The sequence below is a fragment of the Molossus molossus genome, unplaced genomic scaffold (genome assembly GCF_014108415.1).
Source record: "Molossus molossus isolate mMolMol1 unplaced genomic scaffold, mMolMol1.p scaffold_m16_p_3, whole genome shotgun sequence".
Taxonomy (NCBI): domain Eukaryota; kingdom Metazoa; phylum Chordata; class Mammalia; order Chiroptera; family Molossidae; genus Molossus; species Molossus molossus.
This window is the reverse complement of record NW_023425366.1, coordinates 98,873,576-98,894,558: the sequence shown is the minus strand read 5'-3', so window position 1 is coordinate 98,894,558 and position 20,983 is coordinate 98,873,576. Positions and strand designations below refer to the sequence as shown.

The window sequence follows — 20,983 nt, the reverse complement described above, 5'->3', positions numbered from 1 at the left end:
AGAAGTTGAATGTTTTATTATAATTATTATTATTATTATTATTATTTTTTATCCTCACCCGAGGACATTTTCCCATTTTTTTGTTCAGGTAGAGTGGGAGGGAGAGAGAGGAACAGAGAGAGAGAGAGAGAGAAACATCAACGTGAAAGGAACACATCGAGTGGCTGCCACCCGCACGACCGACCAGAGCCGGGGACAAACTGCAACCGAGGTAGCGCCCTTAGCGGGAACCGAACCCGGGTCTCTCAGGACCACAGGTTGACGCTCTAACCTCTGAGCCAAACTGGCCAGGGCTGAATGTTTTATTATTAAATTTTCTTGTTTTCCTGCAAGGCTGCTGCTTCAATGTATAAAAATAGCACCAGCAAACTCAGTATATTGCTCAATTAAGACAGTATTGTTCGTCATCTGACACCGTAACAACTAACAAAAACTTTTCTCTAATGCCCGTTATTTCCAATGGAAAGATCATTAAGTATTTTGATCCAAATCCAGAGACTGATGTAAGCAAGTTACAACATTATATAAGGCTTAAAATAATATTATCCTTGAAATACATAATTTTCTTAACTAGTTTCACCACAGATAATTTCAGGAATTCTGAATATTATAACTGTAGCCTAGCCTAAAAAAAAAAATCATAGGGTGTTGTGAAAAAGACGCATATTATGTTTATCTGCCATCATTAGAAAGTTAAGGGTTATTTTCATCCAATAGCATTGTTATCCACCACTAATTTAAGACAACTATGCTAGATTAAGTTGTTTCATACTACTTTATTTAGGGGGGCGGGTTCCAGTGTCACTCTTCTGAAGGGTTACTCAATGTCATCTTGATCAGCCAACCATCTTCATAACAAGATCTGTCGACAAGTCCTGGATTTTCTGCAAGAGCTTCATTAATTTCAGTTACTTCTCCTGACAGAGGAGAATACAGTTCACTAGCAGCTTTCACACCTTCCAAAGCACCAAAGTCATCTTGTTTGTTCAGTTTTGTCCCAATTTCAGGCAGACTACGGTAAACAACATCTCCCAAAGCTTCCTGTGCAAAATTGCTGATTCCCACTGTTCCAATACCATTTTCTGTTGTTATCCATTCATGTTTTTCTGTGAATTTACGCTGGAGGGGTCACGGCACAACTCCAAGGCCACCCCGGCCAGCTGAGCTAATATATATTTTTTTAATCCTTACCCAAGGACATGCTTAGAGAGAGGAAGGAGGGCAGAAAGACAGACAGACAGACAGACATCTATGTGAGAGAGAAATAACGATCAGTTACTTTCTGTATGTGCCCCAACTGGGAATTGAACCCTCAACCTAGGTATATGCCTTGACCAGGAATCCAACTGGCAACCTTTTGGTGCACAGGACAATACTCAACCAACGGAGCCATTTTGTCTGGGCTAGAATAATAATTTTAAAAAACAAAACAAAACAGAAAATAACAGGTGTTGGCAAGGAAGTGGAGGGATTGGAATACTTGTACATTGCTGGTGGGCATGTCAAATGGTACTGCCACAGTGGAAAACAGTTAGGTAATTCCTCAGAAAGTTACCATATGACTCAGAAATTCCATTCCTAAGTATATATCCAAATAAACTAAAAACAGGTATTCCAACAAATACTTGAACATTAATGTATTCTCAACAGCCAAAAAGTAGAAATAACCCAAATGACCCTCTATTATTGAATGGTTAAACAAAGGTGGTATTATCCATGCAGTGGACTATTACTCAGCCATAAAAAGGAATGAAGCACTAATTCATGCTACAATATGGATGAACATTGAAAACATCATGCTAAGTGAAAGAAGCCAACACAAAAGGTCACACATTGTGATTCCATTTGTAGAGAACTTCTAGAATAAATCCATAGAAAAGCAATTCCTGGTTACCAGGAACTGGGGGTTTGGAGAGGGAAACACAGGAATGGGGAGTGACTGATTAATAGGTATGTGGTTTCCTTTGGTGGGGGAATGAAAATGTCTTGGAACTAGACAGAGGTTGTGGTCGCACAACATTGTGAATGTACTAAATGCCACTGAATTGTACTTTAAAATGGTTAATGGTTAATTTTATGTTATATGAATTTTACCTCAATAAAAAAAAATTAAGTGGTAAGGACAGCTTCTTCTTCTTTTTTTTTTTTTTAACTTTTTTTTCTTTATTGATTTTAGAGAGAGAAAGGGAGAGGGAGAGAGAGATAGAAACATCGATGAGAGAGAACATTGATAGGTCGCCTCCTGCATGCCCCCCACTGGTGATCGGGCCCACAGCCTGGGCATGTGCCCTGACTGGGAATTGAACCGGCAATCTCTTGATGCAGGGGTCAATGCTCAACCACTGAGCCACACCGGCTGGGGGAGACAGCTTCTAATAGGCAACTAGCAGCCATTTGTTTCCCCTTCTATTCTCCCAATTCTACTTCCCAAAGGTAGTTTTGCTTTTTGCCTCTTTCCCCTTCTAGTGGGTACCAATAAATTCAGTACTTCTAAGTAATTTACTTACCCTGCTATTTCTTTATTTACCAATTTTAAATATTCCTAATGACTTCCTATTATGACAGATATGTAATTCCCTTAGATATCCAACCACCCTTCCTTCCTCATCTTCTCAATATGATTATACAAATATTTCAGTTAGGTAAACTGTGTTTAAATGATAACTATATAAATGCCATTCAGCACACAGCCAAGTGGAAAACTACGATTACATTTTCCATTCTTCAATTTTGTATGTTTCTTAGAGTTAGTAATTCCTTTGTTATTTTACTTGCACAATTTTCTACATACATGTTCTGAACTTTTCCCAAATATTCTACTGAGTAAGATATCCTGTGGGGTATCTTGTTTCCAGAAGGCACTCCTCGCTCACCTATACTGAATCCACTTTTCCAGAACTGCATGCTCTCTTCTTTCCTTGCTGAAGTGCATCCTCCAGTAAAAAAGATTCACAGAACTAATTTTTCTTTTTGCATCCTAGATTATCTGAAAATACTTTCTTTATGCCTTCACACTTTATTAGTCATTCATATTAGTAAGAAATAATAGAATGAAAATCCTTGTCCCCTGGAATACTGAAGGTATGTACAACTAGCATCTAGTGTTGGCTCTTGAGAAGTCCGGTACCATCCAATACTCTTTCCTTTGCCTGACGTCTGTTCTTCCTCTCCAGAAGCTTGTAGAATCCCCTCATTAACCCTGGTGTTCTTAAACTTCACAGTGCTGTACCTTGGGGTGTCTTTTCTTATTTATTATACTGGGCACTGGTGGTCAGAAGATGTGTTCTCTGTACAATTTCTTTGATTTCCTTACTTCTGGTGCCTCTATTTCTTTCTGGAACTCTAAACATTTTGACTTGAACCTTCTGAATTGATTCTCCAGGTCTCTTATCTGTTCCCTGTACTTTTTCAACTCGTCCTTTTGCTACTTTGTGAAAAATTTTCTTGACTTTATCTTCTATGACTTTGTTTTCTAATGAAATTTGAGCTCACTGCCCTCTTGAACTCTAAAAGAAAGCTATTTGGAAGTCTCCGAAGTTTCCTTCTGAATTTACATTGTCTTTGCTTCTTAGATTGCTTTTTCCCGATTTTTATGCTAGTTCTTTTGTTTATGCAGAGGGCTGCCTTTCCCCTCTGCAAAGCTCTAAAAAGTTAACTGGAGGTTCTGTGTGAAAGCTCTAGTGGTGGAACTCATCAACTGGCAGATTTTGTTTTAGGGAAGGGGTGGGGAGCCAGCCTTCTCACTGTGCCTCCCAATCAGGGTGTGGAGGGTTCTGTTCTGAGGCCTTAGGTTTCTCCAGAGCAGCATCTTCTGATGGCCCACCTGGAAGGTAAATGTACTTGGCTCATCGGTATAGAGTGAAAGTTCCAGACTAACTCCCTTATTATCAGTTCTGTGGTACCCCATCCTCTGCCACATAGAATTTCTGAGTTAGGAAGTTAATCTAGGTCAGTTTCTCTAATCTGGTCCACAGCTGCAGAATAAATGTCTGGCTGCTGAAATGCAGAAGGGGTGGGGGTCCATTTCTTACAGACAGATATACCCTCCATCTGACTTCAGTCCTGCTTCCCTTTGCCCCACCCCCACCAACATGTCTCCAAATTCAAGCCCATCTGGGCCCAGCAGGCATATTTGCTCTCCTCTTGTCAGCATCTCTTGGATTCTTTCCAAATGTGTTGAACTACATCCTTTAATAATGATTCATCTCCCATTCTTTGTCCTTGTAGGTCTTTATCATTATTTCTTTACTATTGTTCTAGCAAACCTAGGAAGATGAAGGTGTACATATAGCCAATGTGTTACTTTAGCTGAATTCCTTTTGTGTGCTTTGACATATGAAACCTGTTAAGGGTTGAATTCTGCCCTCCAGAAAGACATGTTTAAGTCTCAAATCCTGGTACCTCAGAATGTAAACTTATTTGGAAATAGAGCTGTTGCAGATGTAATTATTAGTTAAATGGTAACTAACTAACTAGTTAAACGGAGTAGACACACACGGAGAACCCTGTATGAAGATGAAGTCAGAGGTTGCACTGATGTGCCCACAAGCCAAGGAAAACCAAGATTGCAAGCAGACACCGGAAGCTAAAAGAGGCAAGGAAGGAGTCTTTCCTGAAGGTTTGAGACAGAGCATGGCCCTGCCGACTTTGGGCTTTCTAGCCTCCCAAACAGTGAGAGGATAAACTTCTGTGGTTTTAAGCTACCCAGTTTATGGTATTTAAATACAGCAGCCCTGGGAAACTAATACAGAGCCCTTAACTTTTTGTGATCACATAAGTCAACGTTTTTCTCACTGTGATATTTTTGACTGCTTTAAAACTCAAAGGTTCTCCCCTATCCCAAAATGCGCTCTTCCATCTTCTTCAAGGTTTTTTTTTTTTTAAATAATTTAATTCCTCCTCCCCCAAATTTAACCTTTTATTCCTTTTGGAATTTATGTAGGCATGCAGCCTGAGGAAAGAATCTAAAACATCCTCTTCTCCTCACAAACAGCTAACCAGTGACTGACCCTCAACTAATTTATCAAATGATTTTTCCAATTCTATCGATTTGTGAGGTCACCTACATCCATTATATAATTAATTTAGATGTGTAAAATGGTACATTTCTGGGCTATTTATTCTACTGATCTGTTTATTCTTAAGCCAATAATTAAGTAACGATTTAAATCATTAAAATGTGTTTAGATATTTAGTAGGGCAAGTTTCTCCTCGCTACAATCTTTTTCCAAGTTTTAAAGTTATTCTCACTCATTTATTCTTCCCAGTAAATTTAGAAAAATATAAGTTCCAAAATATATCCTATTGCGGTTTTGGTTATACTAAATGGGAAAAGTATGAATTACACTAGGAAGAGCTGACAATCTCTACAAATTCCACAATTTCCACTAGAAACAAGTATATCTCTCATTAATTCATCTGCTTTATCTATCAGTAGAGTTTTATAATTTTCATTAGGACTCCTCTGTCTAAAATAACCCCATCCAGCCGGTGTGGTTCAGTGGTTGAGCGTCGACCCATGTACCAAGATGTCGCCTGTTTAATTCCCAGTCAGGACACATGCCCAGGTAGTGGGCGTGCATGCAAGAGGCAGCCAATCGATGTTCTCTCTCATTGATGTTTCTCTCTCTCTCTCTCTCTCTCTCTCTCTCTCTCTCTCTCTCTCCCTCTTCCTCTCTCAAATCAATAAAGAAAAAAAAATTTTTTTTTAAATAACCCCCTAAGTCACTCCCGATCCTTTTACAATACTTTGTGTTTATAATAATCATCATTTTAATAAGACTAAGAAAAGCAGCTACTATTTAGGAGGCTCACTAGGTGCCAGGTACCAGTTCTAGGCCCTTTTATATGAATCTTCTCACTAAATTCTTGCAACTTATTATTTCTACTTACAAATGAAAATACTGAGGCACAGAGAAATTAGTTCAAAGTCACAGCAGAAAAACCAGGTTTCAAAATCAGGCAACTTTACTCTGGAGACATGGTTTTATCTAAAATCAGTATTTTTACTATTCAGCTGTAAAAGGGAATGAGGAAGCCTTTTATATGCTAATATTTTAAAAATTGCCAAGATATTGGTGAAGTGAAAAAGCAAGATTCTGAACTATGATTTGTATAAAAAGTGGGGAGGAGGGTAATATCCCAAAATACTCACATCTCATTTATAAAAACATAACATTTAGAGGACACAACATGAAATTAGTAAATGAGTGGTTCTCTCTCTTGGAGTTGAGTAGGAACTAGGCAGGAGGGGATAGGAGTAGAAGCGTCTTTTCATTTTTTAACCTATTCAAAAATTCAGTAAATTAAAAATTTTAATTAAAAATAAAATACATAGCCCTGGCTGGGTGGTTCATCATTCCATACACCAAAAAGGTGGTGGGTTCGATTCCCAGTCAGGGCACATGCACAGGTTTTGGGTTCGATCCCTGGTTGCAGTGCATACAGAAGGCAAATGATTGATGTTTCTCTCTCTCTCTTTCTCGTTCTCTTCCCCTTCCTCTCTCTCTCTAAAAATTGATGAAAAAAACACACACACACATATCCTTGGGTAAGGATTAAAATAAATAAATAAATAAATAAAATACAAAGCAGACAGTAAAAATATTCTGAGTGAAAGACTGAAGATTTCATAGATTCTTATAAAGATATATTATGATCTTGCTGCTTTTGGTGAATAGGATCTGTTTTTATTATACTTGCAAGCTGATAGTTGATATATAGGAAAGTATACTATTGATTTTTATATATCGCACCCCAGGCACTTTTATTCCTTATAACTAACTCACTTATGAGTTCTAGACTCTTTTGCATTGGTTCTTCTAGGTTTCCAGTGAACTGAGCAGGGTTCTAGCCTGGTTCCATAAATGTGTTTAGACAGGTCAGGAATGAAAATGGGGAATGGCAAGGACTGTAGTGAAGGAAAGAGTGCATTTTCCATATAAAGACATTAAGTTCCAATTTTTAAAAAACACTGAGTGGGCCAAACAAAACAAGCCCACAAAAGAATCCCGCCCGCAGATGCCAGTCTGTGGCCTCTGTCTGCAGTATTACCTATTCACTCACCCTTCTCTGTCTTCCCCTCAGCTACACCTCTGAGTCCACTGAGGCCTTCCTCAGGCCCACCTGTCCCCCAAAGTCTCCCTGGTTCCTCCAGTCTGCACTGAGCTTCTCCTCTCTTCTCCACAGCTGTCAGGTTTAGACTCACTGCAAGCCACAGTGTGGCCCCGAGTTCTTTAAAAGCAACTGAGACAGTTAATCCTTCCTGGGCTCTTCCCACCATGTTGGCATCCTCTGTTTCCATGGTTAGCAGGTTGCAGTTTAGCCCACCTATTCTTCCTCGGATTTAAGAGCAACTTGAACTCCACAATCAAGTCTGATTTATCCCTGACTCCGGGCGCCTGGCACTGGGAAACCTTATCTGCTGAAGGACGAATGCTCTCAGGGCAGGTCTTCTCCTTGGCAGGCAATCCAACCAACTCACTTATCCAGACACTGACAGAACTTTGTAGAGTAAGTCAAAGAGGACAACAGGATAGCTGTCCTCCAGGCATGAGGCAGACCCTCCATGAGGGCAGAAACTAGTTTTTAAGCTGTCACTTAGAACAAGCCCCCAAACATATTTGTTGGTGAACCCACATGGGACTTACCATCCACATAGTCACAAAAATTAGAGCCACAGCAGAGACAAAAGACAACATCGGAGGAAAACCAACAAAAGGGAAAAGTTTCACAGGGCTTCATGATCCTGGTAGGGAGTGGCCTTGAAGTGCCCTACCTGACAGGTGAATACTTTTACTCCTGAAAGGGAATAATTGCTGCCGCCTCCCCCAAGGCTATGAGAACATTCCGTGAAAACTCAATCACACACAGTTGGCCTCATTTTAGAAATGAGAAAATGGAGACTGGGCTAAGTGAAGTAACTTGCCCAAGATCACACAGGGTACGGCAGGCAGTGCCTTTCAGCCAGAACTGGGACACTGATTTTGGATTCTATCTCCAGTGTTTTCCAGTGTTCTTTCCTGAGAAATTCCGGGAGCAATTCTGAGGAGAGGTGGCAGGGGTTTGAATAATCTAACCTACAGAGAAGAAGCCTGGCACCAATTGCTGTCCCAATGCACTGTGGTGGGGGCTGAGGATGCAACAGTAAATAACACAGATTATTTTTTTTGTTAATTCTCACCCAAGGATATTTTTCCATTTAATCTTCAGAGAGAGTGGGAGGGAGGGAGAGAAAGAAAAACATCAATGGGACTGGCTGCCTCCCGCACAACCCTGAGCAGGGTTGAGGACAAACTGCAACCAAGGTACGTGCCCCTGATAGGAATTGAACCTGTGACTCATTGGTCCGCAGGTCGACACTCCAACCACTGAGCCAAACAACACAGATTCTTACTGTGCTCATAGAGTCCCCATTGGTAGTGGGAGGGAGATAGATGATGAAACCTCTCCTACAAATATATAGACATGCTAGAAAAATTTTTTTAATGCATTCAACATATAGATGAACTTGAAAGTGCCTCCAAGTACCTGGAAACTACTGCAGCAAATGAGATTCAAAGACATATTCTACGGGATACACAAACCATGTATATGCTATAAGGGACCAAAGTTGAGGCTACTGACTGTGTATATACATCAGAGTCTGGAACTAAACTGGCCAAAGCTGTAGTCCTAGACCTTTGGTGAGGAGAAAAGAGAGAAGCCAGAGTCTCTGGCCTGGGAAGAATGGGTGGGCCAGGGTTCCACCACTGTTCATGTAATGTGGAACCCTTGTTCTGGAAAAACCAAGTAAAACTTGGCCTAGAATCAGTGAGCCCTGTAGGGCCTAGCAAAGATAAACATAAAAATATATCCTGAGCACCCTGGCTAGTGTGGCTCATTTGGTTGGGCACCATCCCATGCACCAAAAGGTTGCTGGTTCTATTCCTAGTCAGGGCACATACCTAGGTTGTGCGCTCAATCCCTAGTAGGGGGCATGCAGGAGGCAGCCCATTGATGTTTTGCTCTCTCATTGATGTTTTGCTCTCTCTTTTCCTTCCTCTTCTCTCACTCTCTCTCTCTAAAAAAAAAAAAGATTTCCCCAGGTACATCTTCATAATTCAAGGCACATGTTGAACCCCTTGGAATAAAATCAACACCAAAGGGAGACTCACAGACAAATATGACAAAAGTTACATGAAAAAAACAAATGCTATGCAAAAAGAACATTCAACAAAGAGAATGAATATTCCAGAAACTAGAAATAATAGCCCCTTGAAAGGGACTTTAAAATGAGAATGTTTAAAATAGTCAATAGACAAAGAAAGAATTAGAAACCACACAGCAAAAAAAAAAAAAAAAAATGATATTGTAGAAAAAGAGCAAATGAATAAAAACAAGGTAGAAATTCTAGAAATCAAAAGTAGATTTAGATTTTAAAGAGAGAGAGAGAGAGAGAGATTTAATAACTAGGAAGATAAATCTGAGGAAATCACCTAGAATGAAAACAAGACAGGAAATATAAAAGAAAAATTGAATAAAATACAGAGTAAAATCAGAAGTTCCATGATATACTTTACAGAAAGTATAATATACATGATACACTTTAAAAAGTCAGAAACAATAATCAAAGAGATAATGGCTGAGAATTTTCCAGAATTAGAGTATAAATGAAACTAAGTTCCAAGAATAATAAACTAAAACACTTGGTGCACATAATGTACCACATTAAAAGAAAAGAATATTGGAAGCCATTAGAGAGAAAAGGTAGATTACCCACAAGGGACTGACAAGTTGACTAGTCAAATGCCTGAAGATAACAGAATAATAACTTTATACCATTGGGGGAGGGGGGGATAACTAAGTGGTAAGAAGGCAGCAGGATCCTAATCCTGTTCTATTTACTATTCCACCTCCATCTTGTGTCTCAGCAGCTCAGGTGGCAGGAGGGGAAGTGTCCAGGTTGCTGGCTTTGGGAAGGTTCTCACCATGGTACCCACACGCCACGCCCCATGACTCAACTGTGCCCACAAACACTGCTTGCACATAAGATGTCAATAAGGAAAGTCAATTCGGCTGAATGGACAGGCACTAAGGAAAAAAACCAAAAGATCAGTAAATAGTCATTTAACCTAGCCTTGAAAAAAAGTGGGATCTTAGGCAAAAAAAGGCAATAGTAAAGGATAAATCTTCAGACCAAAAAAGTCTTGACAAAAGGGGAGAAAGGAAGCAGGAGAAAATGGGCAGAGGAGAATCATTAAGCAGAGCCTAACAATGACTTAACAGAATCTAAAAATCAGAATATTTCAGACCCCAATGCAGTGCAAAACAAAAAAATCTTAGGCCAGTCTGAGTGATGATTCTTACATACCTTTCTACTACAATTCTTAGAAGCAGCTTCTTCAACTATTTTAGGTATGAACATTTTCTGTAGTTCCAGAAACATATTTTTAAGAAGCATGAAATCTACCTTATCCTCTGCTTCAAAACATCTTTAAATAAGTACAAATGCCTTTTTAAGAGATAAAATCATGTGCTGATTAATTTCAGTAAAAACAAATTAGTGGAATGTTCAACTAAGGGAGGTTTTATTTGATGTAAACTTAACATTCCATAAACTGTGAAGGGCATAATAAAAAATCCTCTAAAAACACACATAACCCAAATGACAGTCATTTAAAGTGGCCCATCTCTCGTATTTGTGTTTTTCCCTATTATTGTCTCTGTGTTTTCTTTATGGTCTTTGTTTCCTTATCAGAATCACACACTATCTGTGGCAATATCCTGCAAGGAAGGTCCGGAATGTCCCCAAACCTGTTAATGTGTTGTGAATATAATGTGTAAAATATTACATCCTGTGTTATCGGGACATTCTTCACAAAAGACTTCAAAGCTAGCAATATTTGAAAATTCTGAGCTCTGGTGTCCTCTACTTGTGGATAAATTGTCTCCAAATATTATGCTGGAATAGCAGTTGAGTAACTCTTTAGCAAAATATTGCAGCTACATTGTATAGAATTTTTAATACTAGCACTAATTCATTATGTTTGTGTGCTGAGGACCAAATAGGTACCAATAAAATCTTGGTTATAACAGAAAAAAAAAAAAGATGATGAAATGTAGATACCTTCAGGCACACTTAGACTAAGAGAGTTCACTGCACAAAGCTTCTCACAGAAAAAGCTAAGTTCTTCTCCCAATGATTCAGCCCCAAAGAAAGTTCAGAACTCCTATAATAGTCCTACTTATATTCTAGAAGGAACATCTGAGAAACAAAAACATCATCCCCAAAGTTTTATATTCTCCTGACGTTATCTTGACCATCCAATAAGCTCAAAGTGGAAGCCAGAGGAGAGAGTAGGTAGAAAACCATCCGCCCCCTATGAAAGCCCCTCCACCCCCACCCCACTCCATTACACTGTACCCAGTGTGAGTGGAATTTCAGTCTAGACCTCTCTCGGAGGCATGAACTGTTTCCTGGCCTGTGCACCCATTATCACTGTACACCAGTAAAGATCCGAGGGCCTCATCCCACTCCTTTCCACCTATGTCACCTGCTGCTTGTCAACAAGCCCTAGGGAGAAAATGACGTGGGGTGTGCTCCCTGATTCAGCCACTGCTGGTTCTGGGGCTGGGGGAAAGCAGCTCTCACTGGCATGTTCCTGAGCATAGCTCTCCTCGCCTACTTGGGGGAGGGCACACTCATTCAAGGTCACTCTCCTGGGCAGCAGGCATTTTAAAATAGAGACGAGAAGGAATTACCAAGAAGTAACTCCATGGTAAAAGAGATCTAAACCCAAAGCCCAAGCTGGTGGTGAACATCTGGTGACTCCATAATGAAGACACTGACACCACACCATTGCTCTGCTCCCTGTAAACCCACAGAAAATCTGGTGCAACTTCACTCTCCTTTCCAGAAAAAAAAATTGTATTTTCTTCCCCTTCTTCTCTGTTCAGACATAACATCATCAACACAGCTCTTTAAATATCTCTGCCGGGAAGCTATATTTAGTGACTATTTGGCCCTTAAAATGAGCCTGATTTCCTGTGGCAAAAAGTTCTCAGCAACTAGGAGAGAGGCCCAGAGAATTCTGAAGCCCTGACAAACAGCTTTAAAGCTTATGATGCTCAAACATTGTAAGAAAAAGAGTTAGAAAAGGAGTTAACTGCTTTTTCTGGATAGGTGGCTACCACCCAAGATGGAGAAAAATCATAAAAGAGTGTCTCGTCTGAACACTTCCAATGCCGTCCTGGAAAACAGATTGACATGAGGCAACTATTTGAGCCAATAATCATATGTGGTACATAGCCCTCCTTCAGAGAGGCAAGAGGGGGCACCATTTACTCATTTGTTCATTCACTCATTCATTCATTCATTCATTCACTCATTCATTTACTCACTCCATTCTCTATTCACTCACTCATTCAGTCACTCAGCCACTCACTCACCACATTTGCACATTTCCCTAAAGGCAAAGCCCTGTGGTCTATAGGAGCTCTAGGTTATGGGCAAACAAGAAACACAAACCCTGGGACTGGAAAGCCTTCCCTAGAAAGGGCCCTGGGAGACACAAGTGAATACTGTGGGGGAAACCTGGAGGGTGGTGGGCACTTCCTCTGGAAGGCTTCACGGGGAGAGGAAATAACAGCACTGGCTACTCCTCTGGACCCTCTCATTCAACCCGCTCACTGAGCCCAGTTGTTAGGGCATTATCCCATACTACAAATGAGTAACTTTCCCAAGGTCCCCACAAGATAGTAAATAAAAGTGGAGCAGGAGCTAAGATTGTGTGGCTGCAAAGTGCTTAACTCTGAGTCCTAGGCCCACTGCAACAGGTGGAGGCTGACAGTGTGTCTGCTAGATCGCATACAAAGGTCCTGCTCTGTTTCCGCCTCGAAGACCTGGCCACTTGAAGCAGCTCCTCTTTGGAACGGGCACCAGACCTTCTCCCTCCTCTGATGCAGCCTGGACTCGTCATACTTTCTCCTCCAACCCGCTGTCCTGTCCCTCTGTGTGTGTGTCTCCAGTGTCCCCAGGATGACCCAAGGGAGCAAGGGAATGCACATTTACTTAGCCCTGACTAAGGTTTGCCAAGCAACATGCCATTCCTTTTTTTTAAACATTCTGGTTTGAGATAATTTTAGACTTTCAGAAGAATTGCAAAAATAGTACAGAGTTCCCGTACATCTTTGCCCAACTTCCATTTATTAACTAACAGCTTATATAACTGTAGGAAAGTCATCAAAACAAAAAAATTAACCTTGGTACAATACTATTAACTATACTACAGAATTAATTAGGATTTCTCCAGTGTTTCCACTACTGTTCTCTTTCTGTTCCAGGATCCAGTCCAGGATCCCCACCTTGTATTGACTATCACATCTGCTTAGTCTCTCCAGTCTGTGACAGCTTTCCTGGTCTTTCATGACCTTGAAATTTTTGAAGAGCACTGATCAATTATTTTGTAGAACACCTCTCAATGTGGGTTTGTGTATTTTGCTGTGATTAGATTGAAGTTATGCAATTTTGGCAAGAAAACCACATAAGTGACAAGCCCAGCTGAGTGTATCATGGCAGGGGTCATTCATTTTATTTATTTATTTATTTATTTATTTATTTATTTATTTATTTATTGAAGTGAAAGGGACACATTGAGTGATTGCCACCCGCACGACCCAATCAGGGTCAGGGACAAACTGCAACTGAGGTACGTGCCCTTATCAGGAACTGAACCTGGGTCTCTCTGGACCGCAGGCCGACACTCTAACCACTGAGCCAAATCAGCCAGGGCGTCATTCATTTTATTACTGTCTTCTCAAGTTTCTCTAGATCCTCAGGGAAACCCCACGAGAATTTTATTATCCCCCATTATACAGATGGGAAGCCTGAGGCAAAGAAGTTGAGGCATTTGCCCAAGGTCACAGAGGCGGTAAACAGCAGAGATAGGATTTGAACCCCATTATGTCTTTGGATCCTTCTGTTCCACACCAAACTGTTATTTCAATTCTTTCTAGTTTAAAATACTTCATATGACTTTAACTAAACATAGGAAGTTGGAGTTGGATAGTTAATCTAATTATTCTTAGTCCTACAAATATGCTTCTAAAATCAATGAATGAATGATAAGGATAACAGCTAACATTTATTGAGTACCTACCATTTGCCTGGCACAATGCTTCATCTTGTATACATAGGAATCTCATTCAAATCCTTCCAACAACACAATGGAGTAGATACTACATGGGTGTAATCCCTTATTCCAAACTCTTGAGGCAAAGTGTGTTTGAGATTTATAATTGTGGGGTCTAGGCAACACCCTCTAATCAAACACAGTAATACCTTTGTAGCATGTCATATGACCATCCATTCTAAGATGGGCCTGTAACAAAGACTGTAAGTAAATAGGCCCAGACAAGCGCAGGTGGGGTACCAAACTCTGAAAAGAACTTTAGGTTTCCAGAGCTCTGGGATTTCAGAACAGCAGATTAGGGACTGTGGGCCTGTACTATTGTATAAAATAATTTGCAAACGAGGAAACAGAGGCTTAGAGGGTCTCAGAGCCAGGTCTGCCCCTCATTCTGGTCTAAGGCAGTACCATGGCTGGGAATCTACACCAGGCATTTAAGACTCTCTCCTATCACTTAATTTTTATTTCCCATTTCCCACAACAAAAGACATCCTAAATATATTTAACTGGCACTCAAAATAAATGAAAATAAATAAATTTTCAAACTCCCATGCTCTGAGCTATCCCTGGAGCAAGGTATGAAGGAGATGACCACACCATCACCATGATACAGTTACATATTATCTTACTAGGCACTAGAGGACATATTTTCTCTTTCCACAAAATACCATTAATGTCATCAAACAGTCCAGTTCATTCAGCCCCTCGTTCTGCCTCTAACAAGGCCCCCCAAAAGTCATTCTTTATGACATAAGGACACCCTTAATTGCTCGGACTTTCCTTCATAATGTGTAAGAGCTAAATCTTTTAAACCTTATGGCCCTATAAACATGTTTGGCCTATTCTACCACTCAGGTTAGATGAGCCTTACTCCCCACTGGGCAAAGGGAAGCATTCTTTCTTTTCTTTCTTTATTTTTTATCATTGACAGTATTACAAATGTCCCCCATTTCCCCCCTTGACCCCCTCCGCCCAGCCCCTGCCCTCACCCTAGGCCTTCACCACACTATCTTCTGTGTTTATGGGCTATGCATATATGCATATAAATAATTTGGTTCATTCCCCCAGGCTTCTCCTCTCTAAGATCTGTCAGCCTGTTCCTTGCATCCATACCTCTGGACCTATTCTCTTCGTCAGTTTATTTTGCTCATTAGATTTCTTACCCTTTGCGGCAGCATGGATGGACCTGGAGATTATTATGCTAAGCGAAATAAGCCAGTCAGAGAAAGACAAACAGCACATGATCTCACTTATATGTGGAAGCATCCTTTCATCTGCCCTATAATTACTTTCCAGTTCGGAGGTTTGGGAAGAAAGTTCCAGACAGCAACCATCGTCACAGCCTATGTCATCTTCGTGATTCCTGTCTTCTCACAAAGCCCCTGCGCATTTGCTTTCTCACTTGACCCTAAGGTGATGAAACTAATGTGATACTGTGGTCTGTGGTGATTTCCACATTGGAGGGAGAGTTGTGGATAAAATAATAAGTAATAAATACACAGAAACCCAAACAAACAAGGACAATTAATTACTCCAGGACTGACAAAAACTTATGCAGGGAAGGAAAAGATATCAAAGTATAGTAGGGGTTCAACTGCCCCTAGCATTTATAGGGTCATGACCAAGTTGACATTGAGTCCAGAGATAAAATTCTGAGGATAGGAGAGGGAAAGTGTTTGCCATGGGGGTGGGAGGGACACACGTGTGAATGAAAGCTAGATCTTCCATTATGGCAGGTTCATAATAATGGCCATAATGAAGGCAGTTTAAAGAAATGAAACTGGTGTTTCTGGGAAGCATGAAATGGCTGGAGAAGGAGAAAGATCTGGGCCAGGAGAAGGCTGGTTTTTCATAACAAACCTGTGTAACAATCTAACTCCTGTAACTATGTACAGGAATACTGTTAATGAAAATAAAATCATTCAACTAGTCATGGGCACAGCCACGACCCAAACCTGTGTTCTGACCTGGGGCCACTGTCCTTCCCTCCCATCTGCACCCTTGCTTCAGCCTAGACAATTCACCCAGCATGTCCTCTGTCATCTCAGCAGTCATCTCTGAGCCAGCCCTGGGCCACAATGTCTTTCTTGTACAGATTCCTCCAAGCCCGAAGTCTCGCCTTGGCCTGTGCAAAGGCAGGCCAGTGTGTTCAGGTCATAGCCCAGGAACACATCCTGAGATTGCCCGGTAAGTCTTCCTGCAGTTCTGCACACGACCCTGTGCAACAGCACACCTGAAAATCCAGAGCGTGTCCTCATCCTGATGATCCTCGACTCAGGCCTTGTCAGGAACAGATAAACCAGGAGACCTATTCTGTGCCAAATAATGCATTAGCCCCCGAACTTTGATGTTACTAAGAACTAGTAAGAGAATGATAATAAGAGCTGATATTCCGAGTGCTTGCTCATGGAAGGCAACGCACTGAGCATTTTACATGTATTATGTCACTTGATCCTTTCATCAACCTTATGAAGTAGGTATTTTTTGTTTGTTTACCATAGATGTTCTTTCAACAGTTCTCCACTTCATTGATTCAGAGTAACATATGCCAGCCAGTGTCTCTGAAAGCAGTTTCCCTGGGACCCACAGCAGGTGAACTGTCTGGCTCTAAACCCATGGTCATTGCCTCTAGAGCCTTGGAGCACAACCTGGACTCAGACACAAGCCTGGGTCTGCCTCAAATCTGGGCAATGACTTGCAATATGGACCCTGGGCAAGTTACTTTCTTTTCTAATCCTTACTTTCCTCTAGGAAACTGGATTGAATCAAAGATCATACCTCAGATAGTAACAAGAACCAGGTAGGTAAGGTCAATGCAGGAAGCAGGCTAATAGAAGACAACAGAGAGTGGTGGAGACTGTGGAAAACCAAAGTATTTATGCCCTGGTTATAGGTTTCAGATTTATTTTTATTTTTTTATCCTCACCCGAGGATTTTTTTTTTTTTTTGCATTTATCTTCAGATAGAGTGGGAGGGAGAGTGGGAGGGGGAGAGAGAGAGAAACATCGATGTGAGAAAGACACAATGAGTGGTTGCCAACCACACGATCCCAACCAGGGCCGGGGACAAACTACAACTGAGGAGGTACGTGCCCTTAGCGGGAACCAAACCTGGGCCTCTCTGGTCCAAAGGCTGACGCTCTAACCACTGAACAAAACTAGCCAGGGCTCAGGTTTATTTATTTATTTTTTAATTAAAGAAACACACATGTGGCTGCCAGCTTGAATCTCTAATATTCATTTCAGTTCAACATTCCCCAAGTCAAATAGATTTTAGTAGGCTGGGCCATAGGTCTGCTGCAATGGCATCATTTTAGACATTCCGTGTGTCCTCTGATTTAGTGTCAAAGAACTGTTCTGGAAATTATATTCTGTATATGCTACAACGTAGGTCTAGTAGGCTAACTCTGGGAAAGCTAACACAGGATGAGAAGGCACTGAAAAGCTGTGCAGTGCACGGCCTGTGCAGATGTACCAGTCCTAAGCACACAGCAGAAGATGGTGCCTGGGCAGAAGTGACCAGCTGCACTGTAACTTTTCCGAGTGAGTGACTTCGAGGGGCCAGTTCTTCAGGGGGACGTAGGCCCACATCTGACCAACACAGAAGTTACCCATAAAAACTGAGTGCAGCCAAGAGGAAAGGTCTCTTAGGGTTGAGAAAGCCAAACAGAATTCAGTGTGGAAGCTAAGAATCAGCACAGCAGAGCTGGAATAACAAGGGCCAGGTGTTGTCAAAAGGCAGCCAACCTGACACGGCTGCTACCTCGGTTACTGCACTGTCACGGAATCACCAATTCTCTAAGCCTTTGGGGTAATGTAGTCAGGGTCTACACCCTGACTGAAGACTTATAGAGGGTAGGGAGCATGGCCAAAGAAAAAACCACTGCCAGAAACAAGCCTACCCCATGCTTAATTCAGTGCTCCAGGGGCTCCTGGCTGCTCTGCAGCTAAGCCTGGGAACACTGGGACATTCCAGACCACCACTGTGGGCCTCAGTATCAGGACACAGCAGGCCCACCCTGAGGGGAAGCCAATCTTTTATTCCCACATCTGCTTGCTTCCTGACCTTTAAGTCAGCTCTCCTTCTAGCAGAGACGCCATCAAGATCCTATAGTAATACGGGATTTCCCATCCATTTTTTTTTTTTTTAGAACATTTATTTAGAAAGTCACAGAGGGCCCTGGTTGGTGGGGCTTAGTGGTTAGAGTGTTGGCCCACACACCGAAGGGTCATGAGTTTGATTTATGGTCAAGGGCATATAACTGGGCTGCAGGTTTGATCCCAGCCACGGTCTGGGCATGTGTGAGAGGCAACCACTCAATGTGTCTCATATCTATGCTTCTCTCTCTCTCTCTCTCTCTCTCTCTCTCTCTCTCTCTCTCTCTCTGTCTCTCTCTCTGTCTGTCTCTCTTTCTCTCTGTCTGTCTCTCTGTCTCTCTCTCTCTCTCTCTCTCTCTCCATCCCTCCCTCCCTTTTACTCTATCTAAAAATCAGTGGACAAAATATCCTTGGGTGAGGATTAACAAAAAAGAAAGTCACAGAGGTAGAAGAAGTGAGCTGTAGAAGAAATGGGCTCAGGAAACAAGTTTCAGAGGCAAAGGAAGGTTAGGAGAGAGAAAGGGAAAGGTAACACACTCAGAGGGAAGAGGAGGGGGAAGGGAAAGGTGCAGGTGTGCTCCCAAGAGGAAAAGCCTCCCACCCACTTTTTAAAATAGACAGCACAGTACTTCATCAAAAAAACTTTTTTTAAGGTTCAGTAAATTATATCTGTGATCCTCAAATTTGGAAGTGCACCAAAGAACTCCATGGCCCAGCAGGAAAGAATGTTTTGAATAGGCTGCTGAATTGTTTTTCCAGGATAAAACTTCTGTGAATATGTGCCAAGTGTGGAAACCTAATGTTTTATCTGTGACCACAATGAGCACAAATGAAATAGCAAGTGTCCCTCTAGGTTTAGAAGAGTGGCCCATCTGTGCATCGAGGCATTGGCTCCGTGAGGCCTCTTGCCCCGGAGCTTAAGTTACCTGTTATCATCCCGCAGTAGGTTTTACTGCTGCCATAACAAATTACCACAAATTTAGCAGTTTAAAACAACATCCATGTAACATCTCACAGTTCTGTAGGTCAGAAGGCCAACTCGGTCTCACTGACTAAACTCAAGGTGTTTACTTTACTGGAAGTTCTGGGGAAAATTCTCTTCCAGGATCATTCCAGTTGTTGGCATAATCTAATCCCTTGTAGTTAAAGATCTGAGGTCCTGTACCCTTAGCTCCTACAGGTCTCCCTCCAGTCCTTGCACGAGGGCACCTGCATCTCAGAGCCAGAAACGGCATGTCGACTCCTCCTCACACATGCATTCTCTCTACCACATCTCTCTTCTGCCTGCAGCCTAAGAAGGTTCTCTGCTTTAAAGGGCCTGTATGATTAGACTGGGCCCATCTGGATAACCCAGGCTACTCTCCCTATCTTAAGGTCCTTGGTTATATTTGCAAAGCCCTTTGTAGCATGTACAGCTTCAATAGGTGGTGCATTGTTCTGCTTATCATATCCCATTTCACACTTCTGAGCCACAGAAGGAACACCTAAGGGCCAACCTATGGACATAGATCAGAAATACTGCCTCTTAGTCCACTGGTTCTGGGTGTACCATGACTGAATGTGGAAGTCTTTCTCTGTAAATATGTCCTTCCCACTGAATTCTCCACTCCTAAAACACACTCACCTTTGTCCTACCAGTGTTGCCAAAACTTGTTTTCAGTTCAGTGTGACACAGATCAAATACATTCTCCTTCCTTGAAGCAGGAATGCAGCCTATTCCATCTTCTGTTAAGAGTAACAATCACATGCAATCAGGTCCTTAATACTCATCATTAGCTCATTCGGCAAACACTTACTGAGGTCCTACTGGGTGCTGAACACTGTGTTTGGGGCGGAGAGACCTCCAAAGAAAGGCTAAGCTACAGGGAAGCTCACAGTCCATTGTGGGACACCCACTCAGAGAAACACATTAACACAGAAACACAAAGAAATACCATCCAATAAATTTGCCTGGAAGAGTAGGGGAAAACTTCCCAGAGAACGGGCCATCAGAGGTGAGACTTAAAGGATGAAGAAGAGTTTGGCAAGTGGATAAAGTGGAAGAGGCATTCTAGGCAGAAAAGAATGGCACTGCCTGGAAAAACACAGAGGAGTGGAACGGGGGGCTATGTTGGGAGAACGTCAAGGGCTTGGTAAGGCTGGGCTGCAGGGGAGGGGAGTGGCAGGACATTAAAGCTGGCAAAGTTTGGCTCTGTGTCATGCCAACAAGCTTGGGTTTTAGCTTCAAGTAATGCATAACAAACAGGTTTTTAAAACATGAAGTCATACAAGCAGTTGTGCCTTTTAAAACAGAACTCAGAACTCAGAGAGCCAAGGACAGGGTAGATCTCGAGAGGGTAGAGACTAGACTGCAGGAAGGCCAGCTAAGCCATGTAATAAATGGTTCGGGTTAGAGATAAAGGGCTGAAATAAGGCAGAGGCAGTGGTGGTGGGTGAAGTGGGAGTGAGATGGGGAACTATCAAGGAGACATCTACACCAGGACTCTGTGATGAGCTGCAGGGGTGTATACTAGAGGGGTGTCAAGCGTGACCAGGAGAATTTCAGCTGGAATGGCCAGGGATGGTTCATAAACTGAAATTCTCGAAATCTGAGAACAAAGGAGAATGATCAAGTTTGTGGCAGGAGACAGAGTTCAGGTTTAGGTGTGTTGGGTTTTTTAAATCAGCAGCAATGGGCCCAAACTTTACAGGGAGGTCCCATCCTGGAATAAGGATCTC

At 41.8% G+C, this 20,983-nt stretch overlaps 2 protein-coding genes across 2 annotated transcripts in view; both read right to left on the bottom strand.

Moving 5' to 3' along the window:
* Positions 1 to 20,983, bottom strand: part of HIP1 (huntingtin interacting protein 1) — a 147,443-nt gene that overhangs the window by 115,185 nt on the left and 11,275 nt on the right. The gene's annotated exons all lie outside the window — the stretch shown is intronic.
* LOC118641495 (glycine cleavage system H protein, mitochondrial-like) lies at positions 802 to 19,500 on the bottom strand. The gene is made up of 2 exons (XM_036278778.1): positions 19,342 to 19,500; positions 802 to 1,119 (listed from the first exon to the last, which is right to left on the bottom strand). Exons 1-2 carry the CDS (start codon positions 19,498 to 19,500, stop codon positions 802 to 804), a joined length of 477 nt encoding a protein of 158 aa, XP_036134671.1.

Coding starts and splice junctions, on each gene's coding strand:
- LOC118641495 (XM_036278778.1), bottom strand. CDS start 19,500: ATGCCGTTTCTGGCTCTGAGATGCAGGTGCCCTCGTGCAAGGACTGGA. Junction 1,120..19,341: donor AATTTTCCCCAGAACTTCCA/GTAAAGTAAACA, acceptor TGACCCCTCCAG/CGTAAATTCACAGAAAAACA.